The sequence below is a fragment of the Acanthopagrus latus genome, chromosome 22 (assembly GCF_904848185.1).
Source record: "Acanthopagrus latus isolate v.2019 chromosome 22, fAcaLat1.1, whole genome shotgun sequence".
Lineage (NCBI taxonomy): Eukaryota > Metazoa > Chordata > Actinopteri > Spariformes > Sparidae > Acanthopagrus > Acanthopagrus latus.
In genome coordinates, this window is record NC_051060.1 from 9,051,509 (window position 1) to 9,069,962 (window position 18,454).

At 38.9% G+C, this 18,454-nt stretch overlaps 1 protein-coding gene across 2 annotated transcripts in view; it reads right to left on the reverse strand.

Annotated features, from left to right (window-relative positions):
* Positions 1 to 454: 454 nt before the first annotated feature.
* LOC119012527 (dihydropyrimidinase-related protein 5-like) overlaps positions 455 to 18,454 on the reverse strand; it is a 26,400-nt gene continuing 8,400 nt past the window's right edge. Inside the window, exons 2-15 of one of the 2 annotated variants that reach the window (XR_005072507.1) lie at positions 16,580 to 16,694; positions 14,919 to 15,068; positions 8,680 to 8,838; positions 6,822 to 7,001; positions 6,379 to 6,447; positions 5,532 to 5,576; positions 5,364 to 5,439; positions 5,097 to 5,253; positions 4,788 to 4,929; positions 4,543 to 4,685; positions 4,135 to 4,342; positions 2,713 to 2,896; positions 1,281 to 2,621; positions 455 to 1,250 (exon numbers count right to left, since the gene is read on the reverse strand). Coding sequence is in view for 1 of the 2 variants with exons in the window: in XM_037086440.1 (XP_036942335.1) it covers positions 2,536 to 2,621; positions 2,713 to 2,896; positions 4,135 to 4,342; positions 4,543 to 4,685; positions 4,788 to 4,929; positions 5,097 to 5,253; positions 5,364 to 5,439; positions 5,532 to 5,576; positions 6,379 to 6,447; positions 6,822 to 7,001; positions 8,680 to 8,838; positions 14,919 to 15,068; positions 16,580 to 16,690 (1,710 nt within the window). In the remaining variant the exon portion in view is untranslated. Of the gene's footprint in view, positions 2,622 to 2,712; positions 2,897 to 4,134; positions 4,343 to 4,542; positions 4,686 to 4,787; positions 4,930 to 5,096; positions 5,254 to 5,363; positions 5,440 to 5,531; positions 5,577 to 6,378; positions 6,448 to 6,821; positions 7,002 to 8,679; positions 8,839 to 14,918; positions 15,069 to 16,579; positions 16,695 to 18,454 lie in introns of both variants that reach the window. The other variant, XM_037086440.1, reaches the window with a different exon arrangement.

Consider the following 18,454-nt stretch of genomic DNA (forward strand, 5'->3'; position numbering starts at 1 on the left):
GATTTATGTATGTAGAAATGAGTTTTAGAGGATTTAGGTTCAAATTTAGCATTTTGTTATTTACTAGATAAACCCTTTAGACATCTCAGTTTTTCTGACTGATGTGTAATAAAGAAAATCGTAGTTTTTTAAAATGTCTTTGGTTCAATTTATTTTCAGGCACACATTTTTTAAGATACACTATAAAACATTATGTGGCCTACAGTTTTGAAGCTTAAAATTTATAACATTTCCACTGCTCCCCTGCACACAACATGTTGCAGTTCTACCCTACTTTCGACTAAGGATCTCCCTTAATTTTTCTCTTTCTTTCACTATATTATTTTTTTAGAGAGGCATAACATTTGGACAACACCCTCTGGACAATGGTCTTATTTGTCTTTTCTCAACTGCAGCTGTTAAGTAGTTGTTCTATAATGGCATTTCAGAAACATCAGATGACACATAAGAAGAATCAAGATGTTATTTTTCTCACTTTATTCTTTTGCCGTTACTCTTGTGGTAAGAAACAAGCATCCACTTATAGATTCAACAGGTTCACTGTCCAACACAACAAGAATCTACAAACACACACAGCCACTGACCAGTCACAGTGCCTTCAAAACAACAAAACCATCCAACAATAAAATAACGCCATTGTAGGTTAATTGTAAAAAACAGCACCAGTTGTTGTGAACCTGTGGCGTTCAGGAGAGGTTTTACTCCTCCATCTCCATGTGGTGCTCTTCATGCATGAATGTGAGTGTGACACAAGTGATTCACATTGGCACATTTATCCTTTAAACTAAAAACAAAACAAAAACATCCTAAATATATAGTTCACAGACAAGAAGACGCAGTCATGTATAAATATAATACTGCTAGGCAGGAATGAGACATGAGAGGATGAGAGGATCAGTGGTTTTCTTCAGCCTGTGCAGCTCAATCTTCCTGCTCTGTGGAGACACACTTCTCTAACAACAGTCCAATTTTATTCCTACAACCAGGAAGTTTGCTTTCAAAATGCAGTCTGTGAGATGCTATTGAAACTCAACATCATCATTTAATTTTTTCAGTTACTTTTTGGTCCCTCTTGGGCCTCAGTTATCAACTGTGAAAACTCATTTCAACACCTTCTTCTTGTGCTTGATGATGTGTTTGAGTGTGAATTTAGATAAACAAGTGTACAAGCTTTTCTTGTTTTTGCCAGAAAATTATCTTGTCAAAATGTCTTTTACAGACAAGCCACTTTTGTAAATCCCAAATCAAACCTTCTGGCTTTACTTAACTCTCCTTCTAACTGTTCTGTTTTGATCTTCACTGGTTGGTTGTTGGCTCAGTCAGACTGTTGTTGGGTGCTAGAAGGGCAGAGTTTTCTGGGGAAATGATTATTAGTGATCTTACTTGTGCTCAGTTGAACTAGCCTAAATAATTGTCACAATTACTGATGGACTAGCAGAACTTTCAGGGCTTTAGAAGTGTTAGATTTGAGAAATTATCAAATAAAATAACAGCAAGCTATATTCATTATGTTTTGTTTCGTAAGTAGCAAACTCACAGAAAGCTTTTCCTTCTTGTTATCCTTGAAATTACGTTCTCTTCATCCATCCCACACTGACTTTTCTTTTCAGTCTTTGAGTCCTTTGCAAGGTCTATAGATACCACACTTCCATGACAGAAATGCTTAGATTTAGCTGTTGTGGGACCAGATTTGTTCTCACCCACAGGATGTATACTTCGGTAACTATAGACCCTGTTATGTAGTAGGTGAGGCAGGAATGTTTCCAGGATATGTGAGTGTTGTTTCGGTCAGAGACAGTGACAATATAAGGATGGATAAAGTCGAGTCTGACTCTATTTTAGAGAGTGTAGCTGTAGGATCACATGGTGTTTCGAAGCAGTTGGATTTCACCACCACACAGCACAGTTCATCCATTGGAAATAAAAACACTGCTAGAGGAACCCACAGTGCAGCAGGAAGCCGAGCACAGTGGGCATTTAATCACAAACAGAATCCACACACATCTTTGTATGAGTCTAAAGCTATGGTGTCTACAGTGTACTGTATGTTTGCGTGTGTGTGTGAGTGACAGGGGTATAATAGATAATTCACTGAATCCAGTTCTACCATTTTTAAATAATTCAGTCGACATCACTTCAGTTGAAACCATCAAAAACTGTACTGGTTTTGTTCTTTCACAGTTTGTTTAGTTTGCATTACTTCACGGGATACGAGCAGGGTGATAATGAGCAGACTTCTTCAATGTTAGTATGATCAGCTTGAATTTGGTAAAACATTTTAAAATCACGGATAGCCCTTCACTCTTTAGTAATCAGGCAGGTCATTCACTCCAATTAAGACACAAATTAGATTTGTAAAAGTCACTTTGGCAGATCACTGATCATCAGTTAAGTCTTCCCAAATCACAGACGTGCTTGAATTTATTTTCTCCTCTTAACTTTAATCCTGTGATTGAAAATCAGTGCAGTTTTCCTGGTTGCTCAGAATTATACAAAACAAGGAGGGTCGGACAGGTGAAGCTCCAGCACCAGTGATTACCAGATACCACTGGAACGGCCACCAGGAGGGGCCAAGATACGAGCCGAGGATCTCTTCGGGATGTGGTCGTCAACCTGAGACCCTGAGAGGAGAACACCAATTTGCTTCATAAAAATCGCCAAAAACAGTTATATTAAAAGACTGTAGTGTTTTGAGTTCTTTTTCCAGCCTACCTGAGAGGCTAAAGGAGGACTCATGAAGGTCTCGGACTCCCTGGTGCACACGAGCCCCCTGGAGCCCTTTGTGGGGCGTTTCTCCATCTATGGGGCCTAAACCAAGCTCCTTTTTCATGGTGTTTGCCACCATGGCCACGTCGCCAGAGTACGGATCCCTCGCAACCCCTTTATAAGCCTGAGTCTGAAACAGAGAGGGAAGAGGTGAAAAGTCAAGAATAAATACAGAACACAAACAGAATACAATACAATGGGTATGGATATGAAACTGACAATAAAAATGTTTTTTGCTTTAACGTATCGTTATGTTGTAAATGCTGATTGCACAATAAATTGTCTGTAGAATAACAGCACCATCTGCTTTTCCATGGTTCCCTACAAACCTCACTGCTGTTTTGTCTGACACCACATACAAAATCTATCAGGTAAATGAAGACTGGTGGTGATCTAGTGCACACATAAATTAACTAAATATTGTGCTGGGTTGTGGTGACTGATTAAAAAGGAAAGAATCCAGTTGTCTTTGTGACAGCAACACTAATACCAATTGGAATAGCTAGTAGGAGAAGAAGGTTATCTGTTTCCACTTTAAGTAATAAATGAGATAAGATGCTGTAATGGTCCTTTCATATGCACTCTCATCATAAGTGGGGATGGCTATAAAAGTATTTGACTTGACATTTATGGTTTTTATCTTAAGGATCATCCACAAGAGTAGACTAAAGATCTCATCTCAATCTCACTGTATACACTATCATTCTAGTTTTTATTGTAGTTTACTTGTGCTTTGTTCTAATTTTTTCTACTTTTACTCTATTGTGTTCTTGTTTTTTCATTCTTATGTTTCTGTAATTTTGAGCATTCTCTAGCACAATAACTTCCCTCTGGATTAATATTGTTCAAACTTTTTTATTTGAGTTGATTTATTTAGTTTCTGACTTTTACAGACTGAAAAAATATCCATATATCTGGGGCTGGAATTGGTTCCCAGGTGCCATATGGTGGCTGCCCAGTACTACAGAGACACGCGAAGAAACCAGTTTCACTCATTGCACATTGTATGAGACAAGTAGGACCCTTCCTATAGCAGTATAAACCATCCAGTGTATCTAAAACAGAGCCGACCAAACCCTGCAGAGTTTGGGTGGAGGAGGTTTTTGCAGACAGCAGCAGCAGAAAAACAGCATCAGCGTGCAGGGGGAGCAAGAGCATTAAATCCTTTATATGGACTGTCAAATCAGTGTAGTTAGACACAGTATGATGGGTGTGTCAGTAGCAGCTTCACTGTCAGCTGACGCAGCAGAGCACAGCACGAGCCCTGGTGCTCTGACAGATCTGCTTAAGCGTTGAAGAAACTTTTAGCCGTTTGATTCTGCTTTTACATAAAACACATGTGACTGACTGATATGAAAGTGAATGCACCTTTTCTCTCTGCACCATCTTCTTGTAGAGGAAGTCAGGGAAGGTGCGCTGTGGGTAGAACTTTCCGGACCCCTCAGCACACATGAACACACCGTTCTCACACACCAAACGTCCTCTGCTGATGGTGACCAGGGGAACACCGTGGCAGCGCAGCCCCTCGTACAGGTTGAAGTCTCCGCCCTGCACCTGAGTGCTCACAGAGATCGTCCTGCGAAGATGGAACGGCCATTTAATACCAGTGCTTTCTGTTTTTCATTGAATCAAACAAAATGAAAAATATTCTAGATCACTTACAGAAATACAATAGTAAAAAGTAAAAACAAATGTGAAGAAGACAGTGCAGGGATACAATCAGTGCAAACACTGCTTGTTAATTAATTAATCTGTGTTTAGGAACCACTTTAACACCTTGTTGCATCAGGATCCCAAACTACGACATCAGCGTCAGCCCCAGGGATGATACGACCCTTGCGTGGGTACAGGTTGTAGATCTTTGCAGCGTTTGAGCTCGTCACTGCCACAAAACGATTCTCATCCATTTTTCCAGTAACCTGCAAGAATAAATCCATTAATAAGAACAAAATTAATGACAGGGATCTTGCTTGCAGGGTTGTATGAGTGTGTCTGTGTGTCTACTGTATGTGAGTACGTACAACTCCCCTCTCCCAGATGACACTCATCCTGTCCTGGACACCAGCCACTCCATGAGGGATCTTTGTGAAGTCCTCCTTGCCCAAAGCTCTCTGCTTGGTGCTGAATGGGCGGTGCTCCGACGCCACAACACTCAAAGTGTCACTAGAAACAGGATGTCCATGTTCAGTATAGTACGTTATCTTAGATGCCAAAACAATTCAAAATTATCAGTAATCACTGAGCTCAATTATTATAAAAACATGTCTGTAATGTCTTCTAGGGGCATGTTTTACAAGTACAGCACATTTATTTTTGGACTGAGCACATACTTGCCCAGCAGGCCCATGAGGTATCCAGGCGTGTTGGGGTCGATGCGGAGAGGAGGGACGATGACATGGGCGGCAGCGTGAGCCCAGTCCTGGTGATAATACTGCATCCCATTCAGCACTGCATGAGCTACAGTGGTCTCTGCATGGACCACCTTACCTAGAGAAACAAACAAAAGATCAAAGTGGTTTGTTTAAATCATCTTCACCTGCTTTATGTCATCACAACTGTCAAAATCTTCATGCTTGTGTTATTTTTTAACTTCTCACCTTGCATCTTAGCAGCAGCAATCATATCTCCAGCAGACATACTGGACACGTTCACCAGGTAGATTGGGCAGCGAGCCTGCATTCACCAGAGCATTCATTAATTTATCAGTAAAATACAGATACCTGCACACAGACAATATTTTAAAATTGGGTTTAGTGTCTTTTTACCCTGTTGGCGATGGTGACAGCTCTGTGAGTAGCCTCAGACTCCAGCTGTAGACAATGAGACAGAATCACAAAGTGAAAAGTTAAATAGTCAGCAGTCATATATTAAGTCTTTCTCTTGAAGTCTATCCAAAGAGACTGCAATATGTGAATGGTCATGGTCAGCCTATTCATCACTACAGGAACATTCCATTTTGGACCAGTTGGACTTTTCACACTGCATCTGTTCAGCCCAGGGCTATTCTGGGATACATAAGCCCCTTCCCAAACATACATTGTTAACCAAGGGTTAACCTTGGGCCTGGTCTATATGATTACCACTGCATTTCTACAAGCCCTGGGTTTAATGTCCCTTGAACCACATAACTAATATTTACATTCTAGATAATGCATGACTACTTTCAAAGTCTAGTGTTTACTTTGACCCTGTTTCACACTGGCACCTCTTCGCCCTGTGTACAGTCAATTTTCAGGGGATAAACCTGCAAACTCAGGGCTGACCAGGACCAGCAAGCACACTTGGAAATTTGCAGAGATTTAGGAATTAGGAGTGTGAAAAGCTTTGTTGGCCAACTGTTTTTAGTATCTGGCTAAGTGCAGCGTGAAAAGCTCTTTGGATAATATGTATTACCTTTTAAATTAATTTATTGGGGTTAAACACCAAAACTCATCCCGCCTACAAGTTTGTCTAACCAACCCTTAAAATGAGGTTTTATCACAGTTTAAGGATTCATGAATAGAAAAACTAAGAGCACAGACATTCTAAAATGCTTCAAGTCACTTCAGCAAAGATGAACATCTCCTGCAAAAATTACTGACTGACAAGACGTAACCTTAGAAGGAAATTTACCTCTTCTGGTCGACTGATCTCAATACCCTCCGGTCCACTGATGCCTAAATCCAGAGCCTCTTTGGCGCTCTAAAAACACACACAAAATTGTACACAAACACATAAAAACACAAGTTCAATTTTCAATAATTGTTTCTTCATTAGAAGAAAAACAAAGCATATTCATTCAGAAGGTCACAATATCTTTGGTAAGGAAAAAAAATCTAACTTTTGCCTTGAGAATCAGTCAGATATTTTATCAGTATTGGCAGAGGGATTGAGTTTCTCAACCCATATAGAACAAATTCCAAATAAACAAACATTAGCTAAATTGCACATATTGCCATTCCACACAAACTCCTTTGGGCTTTCCGTGTGTTTGTTTTGATTTTAAAGTTAAAAGAAAAAAAAAAAACAAGTGAATATATGTGTGTGTTGATTTGAGTGTCTCTTTGGATGTGCACCTCAGCCACCAGCTCTCCGTTCTCAGCGTGGACGCGTGCGATGGCCCCAATGTCCTTACAGGTCTGCATCGCTTGGTAGAGCTCCGAGTCCCTCAGCATCATAAAATCTTTGTAGGCCATGAACATCTGGAATGAGTTCACTCCATGCTCCCTCACCAGGGTCTCCATCTCATTACGCACCTGATCACAGGACATAGATTAAGAGTTCAAGGATCTGAACTGATTCTGGCAGCCAATCACTGTTGAGGACTGGGGGAGTTTATATTAGCAGAAGCAGACAGTAGAGAGTGTTAGCCAGGGGAAATACCGTCTTTTATTGTATGTGTGTGCTTATGTGTTTGTGTGTTATATGGGGCATGAAATGAGCTTGGAGAGCAGCCAGAATGAGATCACATTGCATCCACATTAGTGAGTGTCACAGTCCCACAGAGACATTTATACATAGTAAAATCCATTTAATTCAATCAAAATACAGTGAACAGGAACTATATGATGATTTGAAGAGTACATATTCTAGTTACACTGCAGTAAAGGAGTCATCAAAATTCAAATGAACGAGAATACATCCTCACTATCTCCACATAAAAGAAGCATTGTATCTGTAGTATCGTCATTCATGCAGCACACATGAACCATTCTGTCATCAAGAATGATGCACAAAATCACTACTGGTAATTAAATAAAACTTCCCCTAAAAAGCACCTGTTTTTGTTTACTGTAATTTATTCAAACAAAGTCAAAGTCAGTAGGATATAAAACAATTTTTCTGACAATGACAGAGCAGGTTCCACATATTTTCATACCTGCATGAACAATGCCAAAGAAAGATAATATTAAGTGTTGACTGAAGAGGTAATAATCAGTTTTTAAGTGTGCCTTATTATAAAGACAAGAATTTATAAAGAGGTATTCATAAAATACAAAAGTAACATGAGGCCGTAAAGGTATTTCATCAACCAATATGTCATTATAAACTGAACATCTTTGGGCTTTTGTACTGTTGGTTGGACAAAACCAAACATTTGGAAACATCATGTGAATCCGACTAAACGTCATATTAATTGATAATGGCAATCATTCTCATTTACAGCACTAGTTGCCAGTATAGTATGGCTATACAAGGAACAGCTAGATTTCAGACAATGTGGTGGGTCTGCACAATTACTGGAAATCAAAATATAGCAATATAGCAATAAGTGCAACATCAACATTACAAGAAGCTGCGATTTCTGAATAAAGGTTAAATGTTTGACAAAACAACCTTTTGCTGCAGCATTCAGAAATGACCAGGCATATGAATCTTGTCCTCCAGGTCAAGAAAACACGTTTGTTAGGTACAGACACAAATAAATTTCACATCATTGTGGTTGTAGATGTTTTTTCAGTGAAAATGAAAATTCTGATGCAAAAATTATCATCTAACTAACTCTGTATCATATCACAAACACAATATCTGTCAAAACAATCTCAATATATTTTTTTAATAAAATATTGTGCAGCACTACAATGTGGCATTTTAATTCTTACTGTAATAATATGAGTCAAATGCACAGAGTCAGCAGACGATACAGCACAGATATTAAAGCCAAAGGCTGAATGAAGCATGTTGACTCATAGAATCTGCCTAACGTGCCCAGTGAGCATGTGTGTTAACCTAGTTCATGTCAGGTTTAATCTAGGTCATTACACATTTTACCCACATATTAAAATGGTTTGGTTGATTTATTATTCATTCAGTGAAGATAAAAGCTTAAGGAGCAAAACATCAAAGAAGGATATATGTTCATAAAAACAAACATGTCAGTGCTGTTCATTGGTCCTGGTACAGTTCACAAGTTGTCCCCTTATTGGCTCTTACCTTTGGTCCCCACCAGGTTACCCCGACATGCAGCGCGTAGTCGCAACACGCCTTTCCATCGGCCTGACCTCGGCAGTTCTCATAGGCGTCCAGCAGGGAGCAGTGTTGCTCAGGCAGGACCAGAGCCATCACCATGGTGGTGCCACCCATCAGAGCCGCCTTAGTGAAGTGAGGGGGTGAGGAGAGGTGAGAGGAAGGAGGGAGAGAAAGAGAAGAGAGAGACTGATTACAGACGAGAACAATGATGCCACTGTAAAGCAAATAGAGTGTGCTTGTCTTGGTGACAATGAGCAACAGCGCTTCCTCATGAACTGTTTACTCATCATCATCATCATCATGGTCGACTAGTTGTATAAAGGCTGATGCACAACAACTGACATAGTTATTTACATAAGAGTGTTAACATCTACTAGCTATAAAGCTTTGAAGATGAAGACAAACTTCAGGCTTGTTGCTTTGTTTTTCTTTCTGTGAACAATTTCTGTAACTTTTGGTTTTGTACATGCAATGCCAGGAAATGTTTTACTATGTTGATGTTTGCTGTATAGCAGTCTCTTGTTATTCCACGTGGAAAAACCCAATTGTTTGACATAACACAGAAATAAAAAAATAAAAAAACTGCTAATACCTTGATACATATCCTTTTAAAAAGCAGTCTGTTTTGAGCGTAAAAATCCTTCTAGACGCCACTTAGGATATGTGACTATGTGACTGTTGTTCTGCGTCCCTCCTCTTCATCTAAAAACAATTGATAATGAGGAAATAAGTCTGTTTCCTTATTATAACAAAATAAAACCTAACCCTATAAAAAATCATTTGATGATGTTGGTTTTCTCCCTCTGAAGAAACCTCTGCAGGTTTCAGGTTTCACAAAAATATTGGAAAATTGGAGATGAGATTCATTTTTTTAAAAAAGCACTGGAGATGAGCTTCCATGAGAACAGTACTCCTTAGAATACCCTTTAAAAAAGTTCACTTTTCAGAATCTGAAGCCTGTTTTTGCAACAAGACAGGACAGGAAACATAAAATGGGGAAAAAGAGGATGAGAGAGAAAATGACTGATGAAGAAAGGGAGACAGTGGAGAAAGTTAGACAGTAGACGACACAGAGAAGTATCCGAGTACAAAGAGGATGATAGGCTGTAAAAAAGGATGGGGAGTGGTCTGTGTTGACTTCATATTGGTCGACTGAATGATAAATGCACTTTCGTGTAGCCATGACAACAGATACTGCTCAGCCATGCCTGTCGTACGTCCCCACCCTCCTCCTCTCTCCATCTGAAACTCCCATTCAATATCCTCTAACAGAGTATAAAAGGGATATTGCACCAAGACGTGATGGGGAAACAGTCAATAATCATTTATGACACAGGAAATGAGCAGAGAGAGATAAGAACAGGCGATACCTCATGTCCCAATTGATTTTCAGTTCATTTTCACACCTTCTGAGCCAAAACAGGTGCTCACTACCAAAATAGTGCACATCTTCAATCATTTCTACAACCTGGCCTGAATAAAGTTATATCTAATATGACAACTCAGATTTTTTGTCAGTGTTCCAGACATGTCGCAGACAGGGGCAGGCTCGTCTACTTATAAGTGACAGCGCCGCCAGCCAGCGAGCTATCAGGTGGACCATTACCATAGTAACCATTCTGAATCATCTGCAGTGTCAGCATAAGGTCTCTGCATGCATGTGTGCATCAGCAGTGTAATGTAATTGATCACTGTCAGTGTGTGTGTGTGTGTGTGTGTGTGTGTGTGTGTGTGTGTGTGTGTGTGTGTGTGTGTGTGTGTGTGATAGGACATGGATACAGCTGGGGATTGTGGGATTTACACTGTCTGCCTGCATGGCCTTAATTAAAATGTATTGCCATTTCACTTCCCGAAGAAGGGGGATTGAGCAGAAGATGTGAAAGAAACCCAATGGAATAGCTAAGCGGAGAAAGCCATGTGCATGTGAATGGTATGCTGAACATTATGACTGTGCATTTTCATCAGTGTGAGAGTTGCTGAGCTAAGTATCTGATTTTCCTCTGCCAGGCAGGAATAAAGAAACTGTCTGCAGGATGAGATGTCTTTAATCTTGCCCTGTTTCCTCTTTTTAGGCTGCATCTGTAACTACAGTCTAATTTTAGACTGTTCTTAATTACAAACTGCTAAGAAGAGATTTAAGAAATAGCAATCATCATCACTGACAGGCAGTTATCACCCATAATACATATTCAGTCTGAGCTGCTCTGATGAAACTGTTTGAAACTGGTGTTGCTGATGAAACCAAACTGAAACATCAGTTTTAGTCCTTTGTTCAGTGGACTCTCACTATTTGTGAGCAGTCATCTTTTTTTAATAGATGCAGATTTTATTTTATTTTTTACGTCTAGGATTTTAGATCCCTTCCAGCCACATTTCTTACCTACTATTAATTTGAATCTTGCGTCTTTTCACTAAAAAAGTATTGATCCCAAGTATTGGATCAGTATTGGCTTCCTAAGTATTTTACGATGTCACAAATCATGCTAGTAGGCCCACCTTTTAAGATCTGCTTATCAACTCAGAGAACATTTACACTTTTAGCAGATGAATGTGAAAGCAACCTTCTGGTGTCAAACTCTGCACGTACATTATCCTACACAGTATATTCAAGGAACAAAAAGAAAACACTTATTTTTTTACTGTAAGGACGATGATATGTATATATTGTGTTAATTAAAAATATAAACATGAACAGTGAGTTGTGATGAATGTTAATACCCATAATGTTGCCTGATGATTCTTACATGCTGTTTTGCAGCTGCAGTAATGGTTAAGTAAGCGTATGGCATTATTTTACACTTATTATAACAGAAACAGATTTGTTGTTTTAACTAAAAACATGTTGTCATTGTGTTAGAAAAAAACAACAAACATACATATACACCCTACATATGGCGCAGCTGAATGTAAAAGCTGACAGTGTGTTTATCCTTTTGTAAATCACTACTATCAGATCATCAACATGGCTTTAATCTAACAGCTGTCTTGTCAGTAAACCCGACATGCTGTCTGTACTCCCCCCTTTGATTCCTTAAACATGTTACTGATCCTTGACAGCACGGTTAAAGTGGATGTTGACAAATAAATCCCAAACTGTGTTTTAACATGAATCCCCCACTCTATTAAAGACCCCAACTCCTACTGTGAAGATAATCCCCCGACAAGAAAGTAAAACAGACAGAAGGAGAGGGGGTGATTTCAAATGTGCATCTGTCAGTGTGTGCTGAGCAGCAGACTGTGATGCAGATATCACTGCATCTAGAACAAACGTCAACTTAGTATTATAGAAAGAGAAAACTAATTAATAATCAGTTGTGATTTATTGAATAAAAATACATTCCCACTGTTTTATATCAAACAAAACTGAAATTAGAAATTAGGCTATCAGTGTCAGACAGATTACCACAGCTGCTCTGTGAACGGCTTCTATCAGGACCTCTCATGCTTCCCATTACAGCTGAGAAGCTCACCGTCTTTCATCCCCTTCACCTCCTCCACCTCATCATCTCCCTCTACGTCTCGTGCCTGCAGAGACATTAAAAAGATCTCTGCAGAGCCTGCTCAGAGAGGTACAGAGCTGGTCTGATGATATCATGGCTGAGTAATTTGTCCTTTCTGAACTGATCTAGTGCAGTCAAGCTGAAATTCTGATTTGATCGATATGTCCGATCATTACTGCAGTAGACTGATTGTGGATCACAGTGAGTGGGGATCAGAATTAAGACCAGTGTAAGTACAGTACACAGTATTTCGTTTGTAGATAATAGTACAAATGTTGTAATGTTATGGGGGTACTGTATGGGTATGTCTGCCTGCTGGTCACACTGTTAACAATGCTTTTGCTAAAACCATTTAGATACCAAGGCACTCCATATTTTTTAAATGGTTGATCAGGCCTATTCAAATATTTTTTTTAGAAGGACCAGATTTACAAAAAGTGCCAGGGGGCCAGACTTTTATATTCTCCACCCTGTTTTCACAATTGTAACTAAATTATCGTATATTAAAGACACAACTTTTCGATCTAACAAGTTAGTTGTCAGTTTGATTACAGAACATGTTCTTTGCTTAGGTAGTCTGGATACAATTTATTTGTGCTTAGGAACAGACATTACTAATGAATTCTAAAAAATTATCTAAGGTCTGGAATGAGGTTATTTAACGGCTGCATTCGGCCCCCCAGACTGTATTGTAATTACAACAAACAATAATATTTAATAACAATAAAGCTAGTCAACAAAGCTGAAAACCAGTGAACCAAATATGTGTTAACAAAAAACATCTTTAGATGATCATATCAACATTTTGTGACTGCGTGTAGCAGGTACTTTATATTACTGAATAAAACATCTACTTTCTGCCAGAGGCAGTTCTTGAATGGCGTGTATATTTGATCTGAGATCTATTAGCATTAAGTCTATATACAGCTCAGCTCATTATCTGGACACAAAACTATCTACACTAGTATCTACACTGCATGTTCTTCCTTTAATGTTCTACCACTTATATAAATCACCCTCCTGCTGTAAGTCAGTGTGAATTTGCACTGCAGGGGAGCAGTGGGTGAGACAGAGGGGGATAAGGGAGAGGAAACAGTAAGGGGGTAAGAGAGGAGGGTGGAAGGAGAGGGAGAAGACTGTTACAAAACGATGGGAGGGAGAGAGGAGGATGCCGGGGGAAATAGTTTTGGGGTTCATCACAATTGCACATGAGCTGTTGCCGCAGCAACACAGTCACCATAGAGACCAGACAATACTACTATGGACATGCGTGCACAGACATTTGCTGCCTCTGATTTTCACACTAAGAGTGGGGGGTTAGTTGCCATGGCAGCAAGGTCAGTGGGTAGGGGTTGGTGATCGGGGGTTGCCGGGGTAAAGTTGGCATATGGATGATTCAATCCCCCCAAATTCCTCTCACCCCAATTCATCTGGCATTCCATTAGACTAAGACCTCATTTAGATACAGCACTGCAAAGACCCTGCAGTTAATACCATTTACCACGAAGTCTTCTAAACACACTGAGACTGTTTTGAAGAAAAAGATAATAGAAATTACAATCAAAAAATTAAGTTGATCTACTTAGAGGGCAGATATAGTACTGAACCAAAAAAAAGGCCAATATGCAGGACTGTGGATGGACATAACAAATAAAAATCATGATGAACTAACATATTTTTTGATTTAGATCGTGATTTCTGTTTCAGTTTTTAGCTCTAATCTTACACAGTAATAGCAAAAATAATTTTCTACATAAATCTGAATATTATTAGTTTAGATTACTTTTGTTTGCCTGAAATATTTGAAAACAACAAAAATAACAAAGATAACGATTATGTTTGATACAGATTTATCTTGTGTAATACTACCACCAACACACACAGAGAGTTTAATTTGCAGGGAATAATTGCTGAACAAATCTCAAAATGACAGACAACAGAATAAAATCAGCAAAACGTTCGCTAAGCATGACAAAATTAAAACCAGAGCTCTCCTCAGGCAGTCATCATCTACCATTAAACTCACTCATTTTCTGGATCCCCAGTGGTGTAACTTTTTTTTTTGTTTGTTTGTTTGTTTTTTTTAGATTTATGTGTTTCACCAAGAAAATCTTCATCATAACAAGGAACACTGGTCCTAAATGCACAATTGCTGTAAGCTTTTCAATGGATTTCTGCAACTTTGTTTGATCTAAGCTTACATTATGTCGAACAACTGGCCACACCCTTGTACACTGAGTTGATGCCTATAATTTAAGCCCCCCCCCCCCCCAGAAATATAAATCCATCAGGCAACAAGAACAAAAACAGCCCACAAATGTTTAAGTCTCCTAATTATCAAATCATCCTCTCTGCTTTGAGTCTTAGGGGATCAGTGGAAAACATGCAGACTATCTGAAAAAAAATTGAACAAATAAACGCAGTTTGAATGAAGGCTGAACAGCTGTGTGTGAGCGTGGGTAAAGAGAAGTCTTTGCCATCAACCAGAAACCTGTCACAGCTGTTTGGTTTTACTTCCTAAAGGACCAGCGTGAGAACATATGCAGTCATTAGTATTGATGAACGTATCGAAAATAAAGTGTGAGAGAGAGAGAAAGTATGTCTGTGTATGACAGCTGTCTCTGGTTTCTAAATGTGTTAATCACAGGCATGCTGACAGGTCATAACACAGTCTTGTGTGTGTGTGTTTGTGTGTGTATGTACCTTGGTCCCACTGTAGAAGTCATCCTGAATGGCTGCGTTCATGAAACTGTCCTGCATATGGACACTGGTATCTATTCCGCCCGGCAACACCAGCTTTCCAGAGGCGTCAATCACCTTAGCCCCGCCCGGTATCATCAGTTCCTTTCCAACCTGCCACGAAGAACAAAACGCACAAATTACACAACTTTATTAAGAAGCAATTCGCCTCCATAACATGCATCTGACACACTGAATTTATCATAACTATAAAGGGCTATAAAGCTTTACTTTAGTCCAGACTAAGATGGTGAATATGGTAAACATTGCACTTGCTTAACTTCAGCATGTGAGCACTGTCACTGTGTGTATGTTAGCAGAAGGACTTAAACCAGGTGATAACACAACAATCTTTACTCCACTCTCTATATGTGTTTTTAATCAGGAATGCACTAAGCCAAACATGGTATCAACCGATATTTGTCTTGTTGACCACTATCAGCCTATTATCTCACAAGAAGACATTCCCTGATACTGGCTGTTATCTATCTGATGTGCGACAATTTTTTGTTTGCACATTCATAAGGCTCAATCTCTCAATGTCATTGTTAATTGCATTAGCTTAGTTTTCTCAATACAGGTAGCCAGCTAACTGTGTCAGTCCTATTAGACTAACACAATGTCATTGTCCGTAAGCAATTTTTTTACCTTTTCTTTAAGGAAGGTTATATCAAAGGTTGTTTACTGGTTGACTTATTAGACCATATCTGTGCTCTTTTAAAGATGATGTAATGAGGGGCTGAATTACTTTTATTATCAAGATTTCTTGGTTTCCCTGGCACAAAACAAAGAAGACTAATAACAGAAAAAGACAACCGTATTGGCCCAAAAGTTCTCAATTGGTAAATCCCTATTTTTAACTGTAAATGTAGTAATTTCAGCTGTTAATAGGCTCTGGCTTAACATACATGCTTGAACAGTAAATGCTCACTGCCAAGTTACCATAGACAGTGCCAGTACATATAGCACTTTGCAAGTGAGTGGGACTATCAAGGAGCTGGAAGAGAAATACCACTCTGCTTTACATTGTAGTGTTATCAGCCTACACCTTAGTAATCATTCTTTTAAATATGTTGTGTATTATCACCGACTCAGTGCCTTAAAAATGATCACTTAACTGGCAAATCAAAATAAACAACCTTATTCACACGTGTCTATGTTTAAGTTCTCCAAACACCGGTCCTCCCAACAACTGTTACTGTAAGAGAAATAAGATTTCACAAAGTGTGTAAGCTCGACTCTCTATGGCATTGGTGTTTCAGTGGGTTTACAGTTAAGCTTTCCAGGTTTCTGAGTTGAATGCATCCTCCTCACATTACCCAATGCTTATTTCCATGACAACGCTCTGTGAGCTAATTATAGCTTTCACTATCATCATGAAGAGGCCACAGAGTTCACAGAACAGTCCATTCTCCTCATAATGTATTACTGAGAAATGAGTCACACTAATACCTGGGGACTCTGTGGACAATGAATGCGTCTGTAAAAGAGTTTGCTCTTTGACAGGCACATTATTGACAGGAAATATGTCAAGAGAAATAAAGGTATGGCTTATGTTTTAATGTGCATGGCATTTTATGAAATTGTGTGCATTTGTATAGCATGTGTGTGTACATATGGTCTACCTGCTGAATGATGCCGTTCTCAATGTAGACATCTGCTTCTTGGGTGAAGTCATCATTGACTACCTTCCCCCCCTTGATGAGGATACGCATTGAACCCATGTTGGCAGCCATAGTCCTACCAGGGGAACAAAAAAGACATTTCACTTAATATTACACTATAAACATGGAGACCATAATGTCAACACTGTTACCACAGAGCTTGAGTTCTGTGCTGGCAGCTTCCTGTTGGGAAAAAAAACGGGGAAATAACCAAGAAAATGCTGCTGAATGACTCATTTGGCATGTCTGAGTGGCAGCCCAACTGGAAACCACTAATTTGTACATTTCTCCCACAAGGCTGTCCAATGATTTGGTGCAAAAATGATGAATTACATTTTGCCTAATGCTAACCATTCCATGTTTTTGTATGGATTGAGCCTTAAAAAATGTACTGCTTGAAAGGATACAAATCAAAATGACAAAAAACAACAGAAAACACAATTATTTGAAATCTAGACATCCCTCTGATAAGTAGGTAGATATTTCTGGTAAAAAGAAAATCTTAATTCAATGTACACATCCATACATTAGAAACACTTTCTGTTCAGTATTTGATTTGTTCAATATAACAATGTCAAAAGAAAATTAAACGATGATCAAGATCATCTCTCTTGTCTCATTACAGGCACCTGAATTTTATAAACATCCTTTTCATACTCTTTCTGCCGACTGCAAACAAAAATGAATGCAAAATTGTTCACAGGATCCTGAGTGGAATTCAGGAGTAGAAGTCTAATGTGTGACTTGTAGCTTTGAGTATGTTTCACTGCCTTTGTTGCAGAAATGATGTTGTGGTATTCTCTAATGAGAAGTTTTCACTGATTTAAAAAACAGATTGGTATGATGCCACCTCTGAAGGAGCTAATCATCCATAATTACACCAGTCTGCTCATCTTGTTTTCTGCTGAGTAACAGTGTCTGATACATATTCTGTCTTTTTGTCTCAGTAGATGGAATACTTCCTCCAAGCTTTTAGCGTGTCAGCTCGGTCTATGAAATATTTAATAGCGAGCAGAGGATCCATAATTTACAAATCTATTACAGTATCTGTGGGATTGGGACAGATTCTCAGAGTATAGCATGGACTCGTGGAAAGTAGAGACTTTTTATACCTGCTTATTTGATTGTCTTACCAGCTCTATGGAGAAAGAAAGCTGGGTTTAAAAGACTTATCACTTATTCACTCCTGTTTTTAGTGGACAAGCTCGACATACTCTGATGGATACAACCGTCTAGAGCTGACACAATTAGAGAATTAAATCGACAAAAAAAACAATGTTTTTTATAATCCATTCGATCACTGAAACCCAAAGTAAGTAGTTTCTGTTGCTAGGGTTCTTTCAATCAAAACAATGAAAACAAAAAATGTAGTTTGGTGACATTGTGAGGTAGCGTGGGATCATGGGAGTTGTATTCTTTTTTTGGTAAACAACCACCAGTATCTGCAAGATTCAGGTACAAATTTTCAAGGATGAGGTAATATCTGGAAGTTTTACACATGCTACTTTTAGTCAGCAAATAACACATCATCTGGCATTTTTCCCAGGAGTTGTAGCAACCAAATGAAACAATCATTACCATTAATTTGATGATTTCTCTTTGTTTGACCATGGTTATAGATACAATACAAACAAGGGTTTGGTCGATTTTAGCCTTTTTGATGACAACATTACATATAAGTTGTTTACATGGCAAATATTACATTGTTCCAGCGTTTCCATTGGGGGCGTTGTACTGGCTGAGATAGTAAACTAAATATTTGCTGGGCTTGGACTATTAGCAAGTATTCTAGGACATTATCTCAGGGTTTAGAAAACCCTATTTTTTCCACTATTA